Source organism: Drosophila teissieri, chromosome X (genome assembly GCF_016746235.2).
Source record: "Drosophila teissieri strain GT53w chromosome X, Prin_Dtei_1.1, whole genome shotgun sequence".
Lineage (NCBI taxonomy): Eukaryota > Metazoa > Arthropoda > Insecta > Diptera > Drosophilidae > Drosophila > Drosophila teissieri.
The window spans coordinates 16,960,722-16,972,577 of NC_053034.1; the positions used below are offsets into that span (position 1 = coordinate 16,960,722).

At 41.7% G+C, this 11,856-nt stretch overlaps 2 protein-coding genes across 3 annotated transcripts; one reads left to right on the forward strand and one right to left on the reverse strand.

Moving 5' to 3' along the window:
- The first annotated feature begins 10,232 nt into the window (after positions 1-10,232).
- Positions 10,233-10,759, forward strand: LOC122624123 (basic proline-rich protein). The gene is made up of 2 exons (XM_043803566.1): positions 10,233-10,369; positions 10,436-10,759. The coding sequence occupies exons 1-2, from the start codon at positions 10,301-10,303 to the stop codon at positions 10,568-10,570; spliced, it is 204 nt and encodes a 67-aa protein (XP_043659501.1). The 5' UTR covers positions 10,233-10,300; the 3' UTR covers positions 10,571-10,759.
- A 124-nt stretch (positions 10,760-10,883) lies between these two features.
- Positions 10,884-11,594, reverse strand: LOC122624122. Of its 2 annotated transcripts, none has more exons than XM_043803565.1 (3): positions 11,308-11,594; positions 11,113-11,248; positions 10,884-11,055 (listed from the first exon to the last, which is right to left on the reverse strand). In XM_043803565.1, exons 1-3 carry the CDS (start codon positions 11,524-11,526, stop codon positions 10,937-10,939), a joined length of 474 nt encoding a protein of 157 aa, XP_043659500.1. In that variant the 5' UTR covers positions 11,527-11,594; the 3' UTR covers positions 10,884-10,936. The 2 variants fall into 2 exon arrangements, with proteins under 2 accessions (XP_043659500.1, XP_043659499.1); XM_043803564.1 differs by having other exon boundaries at positions 10,884-11,061; positions 11,308-11,585.
- Between the last annotated feature and the right edge of the window lie 262 nt (positions 11,595-11,856).

An 11,856-nucleotide genomic window follows, 5' to 3' on the forward strand; every position in this document is an offset into this window, starting at 1 on the left:
ACATAACATACTCGATTTAGTTCAATTAAAATTCTTAGATTACAGCGATACACATCTTGTTCCCTTGGTTTTCAATAAGTTTTTCATTATAAATGTTACATACGCATTTTCCAAAAATCTAAGCAAACTGCTAAAACCTAAGTAAACTTTTAAAAAGAGTGTTTGTATCCTAAAAGACTTTTCCAAATATATAGATAATTTTGAAAAGCAATAGTACACATGCAAAGTCATCATCAGCGAACTTCCACGACGGCTACTGCGAGTAGGTTTTGTTTATTTGAGTATCCCACACATGTGGCTGGCTCCCTCGCATTTCGTTGTGGCTCACGTGGCTGTGTGTTTTCATTGATAATAAAAGGATAATAATAAAGTGCGCGGCGCGGCAAATATTTGGCTGTCCCAAAAGATCCGCACTCGCCTCCTCATTCGCTTCAAAATCAGACTCAGACTCAGACTCAGACAGGCGACCCTTTCAACTGAGTGCGCCCAGAAGTATGCAGGGATTTCGTGTATATGTAGATATGTACGTTTAAATGCTCGTTGGTCTCCCAGTTCCTTTGCACTTTATTGTTTTCGACATATTTGTGGCTGTTGATTTGGCGCGTTCCCCTTTCCACTCCTTAAAAATCTCCAACTATCGCGAATTATATATGTACATAGTTGCTGTCTAGGCCTTTCGGTACTTGGCTCTTAGCGTTGGCATTGCTTAATTAACGTGAACATGATTGCATCTGGTTTCTTTTCAATTGGCGTGGGATTGTCTGGGCTGGAATTTCGATTCGGTCCTTCGCCTGCGGCATCTCTACAGAAGTTTCGCATTTGCGTTGAGTTGCCAGGACTCGATTGCATCGCTGTTTGTGGCTACAAGTAATTTGGGCACGCACCTTTTCTGTGCCACAAGTTTATTCTTAATTATTTTTGTAGCTTTTTGGTTTGCCTGCCGATAATTTCCACATAAGGCTGACTATTTGTGTATCTAGTATGATGCATCAATGCGAGATGCAAGATGCATTTCCTTCTGCTGCACTAACCTCTGAGTAACCCCGCAGGGTCTGCGATCCATATTAGGGATTGGAACGGGACAGGAAGTGAAACGGCGCGTTGACAGTGGACAACATAAATTAACCAAAGTTGTATTTAAATCAAATGCGATTGTCATCTACAAGCGATGATTACCTTTCGCTTTCCCCCCCTTCGAGTTTCCCACTACTTAGTTTCCTACCAAGATGACCCATTTTTGGGCTTTTCGCCAAGCTGCACTCCACTCTCGAGCTTTGTTTTTCTTTTGTTTATAAGCCATTCGACTCGGCTTTTCATTATGCCTATCGCAAATGTGCGATGCGGCATTTTTGGACTGCTGTCCGAGGACCTCTGATGCACAGCCAGAAATATTGCTATCAAATGTGATAGTCTTAAACAAGCAAACATTCAAAGAACATAAAAATGAACTTCCTTTCAAAGTGCTGCCTTCTTTTGCAAGTTTATTCATATTAAGAGAAATTGTATATAAGAAATATTATATTAAATTGAAATTAACTTCTTTTCAAAAAGCTGCCTTCTTTTGCAAGTTAATTAATATTAATATAAATTGTATTTGCAAAATATTATATTGATTTTATGCTTAATATATAGTTTAATGCCTTGGCAGCATTTCTTCTCATTGTTTATTGTATCCATTTGTAGTTTGGTACCAAATTGCAACTGTTTCCTCAACTTCTTAGTGCATTTTCAGTGGATTGTATAGGCAACAGCAACAGCAACATCTATCAGTGGCCACAAACGTAATTTGCCATTTATGACAAATTGATAATCGCTTACAACTTTTGTTTGGGGCACGCACCAAGTGCTGTTGCTCCTCTGGTTGCTCCTCTGGTTCCTCTTGCTCCACTATCTCTGGCTTTATCCTTTATTTTATCCCCCAGCTGCCGTCCTTGTCGCTTGGATCTGCAGCCAATTTGCATACAATGGCCAAGCCACGAGTCTTTGGTCTGGTTGTCGGGCTTATACGCACTTTTGGCCACATCGATAAGCGCCACTTGTCGCGGGTTAAAGTTCGCGGGGGATAGGAGGCCAAAACCGGAATGTGTTTGCCAAAAACAAACCAACAAGCAATTGATTGAATAACTCACTTAATGTTATTCTTAAGTTAACCAACAATCGCTCATAGTTGCAAAATTAGTTTCAATTGAGAAGCTTTAAATTGTTACCTTAATCATAAATACTCTTAAATATAATTCACATAATCTTAAGCATAAACTAGCATTGTTTTCTTTTTTACAAATCCACTCAATTTGTTGCTCACTTTGTGTTTGCATTATTCTCACGCTCGTTGGCTTTTCTCTCTGCCGATTTCCCCTCTTTTTTTGAGTGGAAATCGCACCAGCAGATGTGAGCATTTTCGAATTTCCCCTTGTTCGAAAACGCGTTTCACTCAGAAACGAGTGAAGCGGAGAAAGCGAGAGAGAATTGAGAAAGGGGAAATCCCCGAGTGAGATTCAGTGAGTTCACTCAGTGTTGACTCGCAATAACAGACAACAATTGCGAAGGAACCAACCAGACCAACTATTGAATAAAAAAATGGGAACTTTCAAATATTTATATTAACTAGAATTATGCAACATTATAAAATATTTTAGCTATAATATATTATACATTTTAAACGCGTTTTCTGTGCGTTAATAACCGCTTAATAATCGCAACATCTCCATTGTCGTTCGCCCAAAATTGCCCGACTCCGAGTTCATTAGAAACCCGTCAGCGGGAGATTGGCACACATATGGACACTGGACACTGGCCACTGGACAGTGGACACTGGAGAATGGCCAAATTGCACTCCTTTTGTGTTCGGCAATGGATGGACTAGGGATTCAAGTGCCGCCAAGGGAGGGGAGGGGAGGGGATGTGGCAAGTGGGATGGGGAAAGTGGTCGAAAAGGGCACCAAATGATGGCGACATCGTTTGTCAAAACAAACTTTTTGACATGGCCGCGCATCGCAGCGAAAGTGCGTGGCCTTCCGCCCACCGCCCCTCGTTTTCACACACACTCACCCATTCCCACCCACTTTCAGGCACTTTCACCCACTTGCAGCCACTTGTGTGCGTGTGGCAAGCCACAGCAATAGCCACTCGATTGTCCTCGACTGACCGGGGCGATGTTTATCATTATTATCGCCACTCGCGGACCAAAAACACAGGCTCATCCTCTCTTGACTCATCAACTCTTATATGGCAATGCGCATCCTTATGGTTTCTACTATTCTTCTATTTATTTTGAGCAGATATTAATCCAGTTTATCATAATTTTCTAGCTGTGTCTTTCTGTGGATCCTCAAGAAAACTCCTTTCCTAAAAAAATGAGAAACAGTTTAACTTGGGTATAGTTCAACTGAGCTTCTCTCATTTCGCAGTTGAAAAACCCAACAAATCTGTCCAAAAAGCGCGTTTATTAAAACTAAAATAAAGTAAAAAAAGGATGTGAGATGTTTGAGATGCTGAATACAAGCACATATGATTTTTAAGCAAACTTAAATCAGAGTTCTCTTTTTAAGGGGTTTAAAAACAAGTTTGAGTGCTACGCTGTCCACTTGTGCAAATTATTGTGAAATACACAAGAGGCGCTGGGGATGGAGAAATATAAGAGAAGCCATAGCATACTTTACCAAAAAATGAAGTCATCGAGCAGGAGATGTTTTTGCCACAACGACGGAGGCGAGGAGCAGAAGAGGATGTGGGTCCTGAATGTCCTGAATGTGTGTGTGTGTGTGAGTGTATGCTGCATGGAACCCTTAATTAAATAAATTCAATATGCGCAACGGGCAGTCAAAAGCCACCCAAAAAAGAGTCCCTGCTCGGGCGCCATTCCAACCCATACCATACCATCCCATACCATCCCATCCCACCCCCAAGTGCTCCATCCAACGGGCAAACTGAAAACCCAAATATCGTCCGGGGGGCCAACTACAAAATTATATGGCGAAAATGTTCGTTGGAAATCGTCATGGATTTTAATATTTAAAAGCGTTTTCAAAAATTGTCCCCTTTCGTGACGAAACGGGGCCAGAGTATGAGTTGCCAATGGGCAATGGGTGGCTGTTGGGAGGCTGATGGGAGGATGGCTGAGAAAAGGGTTGGATGTGTGCGAGTATAGGTGGCAACCGGTCTGGACATTTGCTGACCAACAGGGTCCCAGTTCAGAGGGCAAACGCATCGACTTCCTCTGCCCATATCCCCGTCCCGCTTGCTTGTGTCCCAAAAGTCGACCCAGACCTAAAAAGAAGGGAAACCCAAACCCGTTCGACAGGCAGCGGCAACATTTTGATAAGCGCCGCATGGACAGTCAGCAGCCTGGGCATCCCCAAGCCACCGCCCCCAGCCACCCGACAGCCGCCCACTGACCAACCAACCAACCAACCAACCAGGCAAGGAAATAAAAAAGTAACTGCCTCGCCCAGGACACTCACTCACTCACACTCACACTCACACTCACACTCCAGCACACAGCACACGCTCTTGTTCGTCGCCAAAAAGGATATTATTTAATGAGCTACACTTAAAGCATTGGACATGGGGGGCTTCAGAACTTATCGGGGGGCGGAGGACTTGAAAGGACGCTGGCCAAATCGAGTTGACCTGTTCGAGAATGAACTTGCACTGAAAACATATATTGATTTAATCAATAACTATGTACATAAGTAATGCAAATATCCTGAATTCCAATATCCAATTCAGTGCAAGTTGAAGGAGAGTTCATACTAGTACCAAAGTGGAACTTCTTTGTAATTAGACTATGTGCCTCGGGTTTCTTGCAGTGCAACTTTTTGGTCGAATATTTGGCAGTTTGGTGCATAGTTTCCGAGACTCAGCCGCTTGGCTTGCATATGGAATTGGAGGCTTTGGTCCTTGCGATTGTCCTGCCAGTGAGCTTTGGGGTCAGGCGTGTGCGTGATTAAAAATTCAATACCGAAACGAATGTGGAATTGAACGGTAAATTAAATGATACCAACGGCAGGGGGGGGGGGGGGGGGGTAAGTATGGCAGAGAGAGCACAAAAAGGAATGAAATCTAGTTAGAAAAAGGGAAAACTATGATTAAATCGGAATTACACAATATATTTCAGCACAGAGTTGCTTGCTAACTTAATTATTAACATATGATATACTATACTATACTAATAACAGAATTATTGAATTTTGAACACATTTTATATATTACATAATTTTTGAATTTTAAACAGATTTGATATACTACATAACTACAGAATTTTGGAATATTTTTTAATAAAATAATAATAATAAAATATAAGATATACTAAATAACTACATAATTTGGAATATTTTTTAATGAAATATTTTATATACTACATAACTACAGAATTTTGGAATATTTTTTAATAAAATAATAATAATAAAATAGAAGATACACTAAATAACTACATAATTTGGAATATTTTTTAATGAAATATTTTATATACTACATAACTACAGAATATTTTTGAATATTTTTTAATAAAATATTTGATATACTACATAATTACAGAATTTTTGAATATTTTTTAATAAAGTATTTAAATTAAAAATAAATAATAAAATATTGAAAATACTACATAATAACATAATTTTTGAATTTTTAACACATTTGATATACCACATAACTACAGAATTTTTGCATTTTAAACACATTTGATATACTACATAACTCCGAGAAGATTTTTTGAATTTTGAACAAATTTAATATACTACATAATTACAGAATTTGTGAATTTTTTATTAAAATATTCTCTTTTCATATTAGTTATGTAAACGACGCACTGAAATTCTACTTGCCTAAAGAGTTTGCACCTATTCCGAGTCTTAGAAGGGGCCATACTAATAGAATTCCGTGACTGGAGTCCTCGAGTATCTTGTATCTTGAGCTGGCTTAAAGCCCCAGCTCCATCTCCAGCTCCATCTTCAGTTCCAGCTCCAGATCCATATTAAGTTCCACCAAAAGGAGCTGTGAAACGTGGCCCAGAAGGGCTGAGAGACAGGTTCTTATCGTAATGCCCACCTTGGCTGCGCCGTCGTTCTGCGCCGGCGAGGAATGTTTACATAAATTCATAAAATTATTGCTATAATCAACATTATGCATTTGGAAACAAACAAAAAACCAGAAACCGCAAAAGAGTTTTTCCACCCATGGGGGGTGGAAAGTGTACCGTGTACGCTGTTCCGAGTTTCGATGTATATGTACATGTATATGTATATGCAGATGTATATGTATGCAGCCTCGTAATTATGCTCGCTTGATTTGGCAGCAACATTTTCTTTTTAATTATTTATATTTGGGGATTTTTAGGCAGCAGGCAGCAGGCAGTACGTAGTAGGCAGTCAGGCAAAGCGATTCAAAGGCCTTCCAAGTTTTCCCCGTCTCGCCTCGTGTGAGTATGTTAGGGATGGTATTTGCATACATCTGACTGCCTGACTGCCTAACTGACTGAATGACTGACTGACTGACTGACTGAATGACTGCCTGACTGACTGACAATATCTTTTTATGCTTTGGCAGGCAGCAACCCCCTGCACCATCCAATGGCTCGCTTTTTTGGGCATGTGTTTTATTAGGCATGTTAATTAAAAGACATGAAATGAAAATAATTAAAAATATGTATATAAACACACTCACACACACACACACACTCATTCATCCTCATCTGCATACGTGTGCTTTGTATAGATGCATAAACGCTTTTATAGAGATTATATAGTATCTATGGGCACACAAGATATGGCTGTCGAACAGGTTTCCTTTACTCTTCGGCCCAGAATTGAAAATGAACCATTGAAAATGTGGCTATCTGAACTCAAGGAGGGGTATATAGGGCTGTGTAGAAACGATAATAAGTTTCACAAGATAAATGCAAAATTATAGAATATTTTATAGTATTATTAGTACTAAAATCCATTTCTGGGAAACTTTATTAACTAAGTAATTTAACTAATAAAGTTGGGCACTTTTATAAAACAGGTTTTTATGTTTGATTTTGCAGGGTATGCGTTCAGTGTTGTACCTACCCCATAACTTGATTCATATGTGGCCATGTGTAAATTACCTTGAGGAAAATAATGAGGAAACATGGACCCCTAAATAAATTATCAAGTGAAAAAAGTGTTTGATTTGCCAAAGGGTTACAGGAAAAGGATTACAGGGAAAGGAAAGAGATCATCCTTGGAGGCCCATCAATTTTCTAGGCCACTTTTCCGGCAGAACGCCTTATTAACTCATTGCTGTGGTGTCAATTTACACGACAACAGCACAAAACGAACACCAAACAAAGGCTGAAATATGGCTACATTACTTTCCCCCAACCAACCAACCTACGAAGCAATCCCCAACCACTTTTCGCTCCTTTGTCTCAAATTTCGAGGCTGTGCAAAAAAAGGCCCCCAATCCAGCAATTCCCAATTGCCGGCGTCTTAAGTGTGGCTAATAACGCCTACAACTAAAAACAGAAAACAGCTGCAGGGTCAAAAGGGAGGTGGGTGCTCTCCAAAAAGTGCCCCGAAGTGGGTGTGGATGTGGGTGTGGGGGTGTGGATGTGGGTGGGGATGGGGGTGCCATGGTTGAGCGACACTTTTAAGAAATTGCAAAGTTTTCGTAACAAAGGCAACTTGAACAATACTTTGATGCGATTTTGCGGATATTAGGTGTTAATTTTTCAAAGAGCCAACGACATTGTACGCCATCAGAAGCTCACACCCTAATGCTGTTTCTAGAACCCCCCTTCTCATCCCCCATTCCCCTTCTCTCAGCACCATCCCCCCTCCCATTTTATTAGCCCCCACTTATTTTTCGGTGGCCTGGCTGGCATTGCCATGGCACTCTGCCTTTTGTAATTTTAACTGCTTTTGGTTAACACTTTTACGCATTGCCAACTGTGGTGGCACCACCACCTACCTCCTTGCCACATCGATATCACATGGCAGCAGCAGCAGCAGCAGCAGGATCTTAACCCCTTTGTCTTCCTGCCGCCAGCAAGTCATCGATGGGAAAACTTTGGGGCAACTTTTTCTCAGCTCTCTTTTTTGCGTGTGTATTTTAATTGCCCCCAATGGGGGGATTGAATTGTGAATGGAAAGGGGGATGGGGTTGGGGAGGGGGAGGTGCTCAAACAAGCGCTGAGTTACCGCTCTGCTGCCAATGGAAAGTGCTGACTTTGGCAACTGTTTAGGGGGTTGGGGCATGGCATTTATTGAGCATTTTAGCCTTTCATCGATGCTTTCAGCTGAAATTATTTTGCTCATTTTAATTATTATAACCGCCAAGTACAGCCAACAACAACAATGGCACAACAATGCCATTGTGTGTGTGGGTGGTGCTGCAAAGTGGGTGGTTGGGTGGTTGGTTGGTTGGCTGCCCCATTTGCAAGTGCCGCAAGAACACAAATTTTAACGGTTATGCCACGGCGAAAAGGGTCGACTAAACGAGAGGAGTCTCTTGGCCCCTTTCTTGGGGCTATTGTTGTTGCTGTTGCTGATTTGGGAGCGATCGTTCAGTGGGCGGCGCCACTTTGTGGCAATGTCCCCGAAGACGTCTCACTGCCTTCCTTCCAGTGATGGAGCAGCGAAGTGGTCACTGAAATGTGTGACAACCCAAGCAGGAATTAACCTTGAAAACATCATTTTGGAAAGTGACAGTGTGTAGATTAGGCTTTAGTGCCAGTTCCAGTCAAACACTTTTTTGTAAATCCTGTTCCCGAAGCTGCTCTCTTTTGAAGCTCATATATCTGGACTGGATATCGAGGACTGAAAGCGATGTGCGTTTGCTTCTATGTAGTCATCGCACTGATTATCCTGCTCGTCATTGTGGTGGCATCTATGAACTTAACCCGCAGATAAATGGAGTTCAAGTTCGACTAATCCAGGTAGTGCAAAAGATAAACAATGTTGCCGCCACTTGCCACTTACCACTTGCCACTTGGCTCACTAGTTTTATGCTGTAACTCTTTTTCGGTATTAGATGGCCAGCAAGTTTTTGGTGTTTTATTACTGTAAACATTTGCATACAAGACTCCGCTCACCGCTGCCCGCCGCCCGCTGCCCGCACCTGGTTACTATAATTAACTGAATATTTATTACTGCGGTAGATAAAATGTTATGCGGCTATTATTTTAGTTTTACGGCCAAGCAAGAAGCCAACCAGCCAACAAGCCAACAGGCAAACTCGGCTAACTGAGCTTAAGCCTCAGACGGAACATGAACATGGCAGGCCACCAAAGTGGCGGCTCGTACATGAATATGCAATCCGAGCCAAAATGCAGTCAGCTATCCCCCCTCGGTTTGTGCCACACCGCTACCTGAAGCGAACCACCTTCCTAGCCAGCTCCACCTCCACGTCCACGGATAAATCCAGCCAAGATACACCCAAACCATTGAACCTAAACCATTGGCGGCGCCAATTAAGTCCACGAAAGGATCGGATGGAGGGTTTTCCGAGATGATGTTGTCGGGCGAAGGACATGCAAATACATATTCCTCCTTTCAACAGCCAGAAGACTGGCTTTCTTAGAACTTGATCCGAGATTTACTTGTTTTCCTTGTTGTACCCAGCCAAACATTCTTCGCTTCGTCAAGCGCAACAACTAATAATGCAATAAACAATAAAAGCTACAATATGGACAAGTGGGCAACACGCAGTGTGGTGTAAAATTTCACTGTTTCACTGCGCGGCAGGTGAAACAATCGCTAATTGTTTTAGGACCTGCGCTGCAGATGCGCGGGCAATAAGGTGTGAAATTCCAGACTTTTTGACTTTGGCTTTGGCTTTGGTTTTTGACTTCGACTTTTCGCTCGCGGCACAAAACTTCTCTGGCAGCCAAACGAAAATTACGCATACGCCGCGTTGTCTTACACTGAATTAAGCAGATGAAAAAGGCAGTGGAAGTGGAAGTAAGAAGCTAAGTGAAAATAACTCATACGCCACGTAGCCGCTGCCGGGTAATCAGATGATGAAGAGCACTGTAACGAGTAATGTACGTGCCCCAATGCAAAAAAAAGGGGTTCTATAATGGGTTAATACAGGTTGTGCGATTGTTTTGACGCCGCAACTTTAATTGCTGTCTGTCGCAGATGAAATATCACCATTTCGCTCAATTTCGCTCAATTTCACACCAGGGCTAAAAACTCAATTCGTATTAATTGCGAATGAATAGCCGGCCGCGTTTCGTAATGACAATTTGACACGCTCGGTCGATTTCATCGTGGAGCTATAAAAGCTGCGCCCCAAACCCAAATGGTCAACAGTCAACATCTGGACATTTGGCAAGATGCAACTGAATCTGAATCTGAAATATTTCATTGGTCTGCTGCTGGTGCTGCTCTGCAGCTCTTTCGCGGTAAGTGTGATTTACTCAAATATTTTCGATATTTGCGATTCATTTACAACTGCTCTCCATAACTAGGTGGCCTATCCCCAGGGTCCTGGCTGTGGCCCGCCACCAAGTGGCACCCCTCCGCCGGGCCCCCGACCATCTGGTCCTCCTCCTGGAGGTCGTTGCGGACCACCACCATCGACCACGGCTGCGTCCACCGGCTAGATGTGTCCACCTCTGCGGCTCCCGACTCCAAATCCCAGCATAAGGCTCACTGAAACGTCACCTAGAAAATCCTTAACCCCTTAAGTGTCTTTTTTTTTGTCAATCAAATTAGCTGAGAAATTATATGTATGTGTGCATAATAGCTGCATTTTTCGTCAATCAAATTAAATGGAAAATTATATGAATGAATTTTTCGTCAATCAAATTAGATGGAAAAGTATATGTATGTGTGCATAATAGCTGAATCCGCAATGACTTTCAGTGGGTGCTTCTGATAGCGCATATATTTAACTTCAAATTAAATATATTTTTCAATGAAATTAAATATATTTTTCAATGAAAATAATTGTTAATTTTTCAAGTGAGCTAAACAGCTGATACAACCGATTCTTTTTTGCGAGTAATGATGACTGTGGGTGCATCAGTGATAAGCTCCTCCTTGCATTTGAAATAGAAGGCGTACGCCACCAGCCAGAAGTAAATACCTAAAACTGTGTAGAAATAAAGTCTATTTAAATTAAAATATATTTTTAGCGACTTACGTAGTCCGCAGATGGACAAGCCTATGTCAATGAGATCTGCATGCCAAATCAAAGCTTCGGCAACCAGAAAACCGGGATAAACTACAGAATGTAAACAGCTCGTGATGAGAAAAATGAGCACGAGTACGGATATTTTCTGTGCAATTCGCCAGGGATTCAATTAATCAGTATAACATTAAATGAGCAAATTCTCACCACAAATGAGGCCACGAATAGCATGAGACAGCCAACGAAGTGCACCATATCCAAGACTCGATATACCACCAACAGGACACCTTCAAAGGAATCGCAGCAGAATGTGGCATTTCGCAAAGGAACTGCAATAAGTTGGAAGAAAAATAATAACAGGGCACTGATCATGCAACCCACTCTCAGGGAAACGATGCAACAGCATTTTCTCAGGCGGCATCTCATGGTTTTTGTTGAATTTGGTTGATTTTAGAAATTTCTGACGGTTTGCGCACAGATAGATTGTAGATCTTAGATCTTAGAGTATCTTAAAATGATTATTTTAGATCTCTGAGAACTCTTTTTGTCTGCCTCAATTTGTGCTCCTCTGCGTCGCAGTTTACCCACTGGAAATTTGTGTATTCCCCAGTCAATATGCAACTGGCTGGCTGATGAGGAATTTCCATGACTTTCCACAATTCATCCGGCCAATTTTTCGACCCCCGCCTGCTCAACTGCTCATCTGCTCATCTATTTTGCATATTTTCCGAACTTTAGCTAGTTGCTCGTACAATG

Excerpts from the sequence above, each read along its gene's own strand:
- LOC122624123 (XM_043803566.1), top strand. The coding sequence starts at position 10,301 with ATGCAACTGAATCTGAATCTGAAATATTTCATTGGTCTGCTGCTGGTG. Across the intron at positions 10,370-10,435 it reads TGCTCTGCAGCTCTTTCGCG|GTGGCCTATCCCCAGGGTCC; the intron begins GTAAGTGTGATT and ends CTCCATAACTAG.
- LOC122624122 (XM_043803564.1), bottom strand. The coding sequence starts at position 11,526 with ATGAGATGCCGCCTGAGAAAATGCTGTTGCATCGTTTCCCTGAGAGTG. Across the intron at positions 11,249-11,307 it reads TATTCGTGGCCTCATTTGTG|AAAATATCCGTACTCGTGCT; the intron begins GTGAGAATTTGC and ends CGAATTGCACAG. Across the intron at positions 11,062-11,112 it reads CTTGTCCATCTGCGGACTAC|TTTTAGGTATTTACTTCTGG; the intron begins GTAAGTCGCTAA and ends ATTTCTACACAG.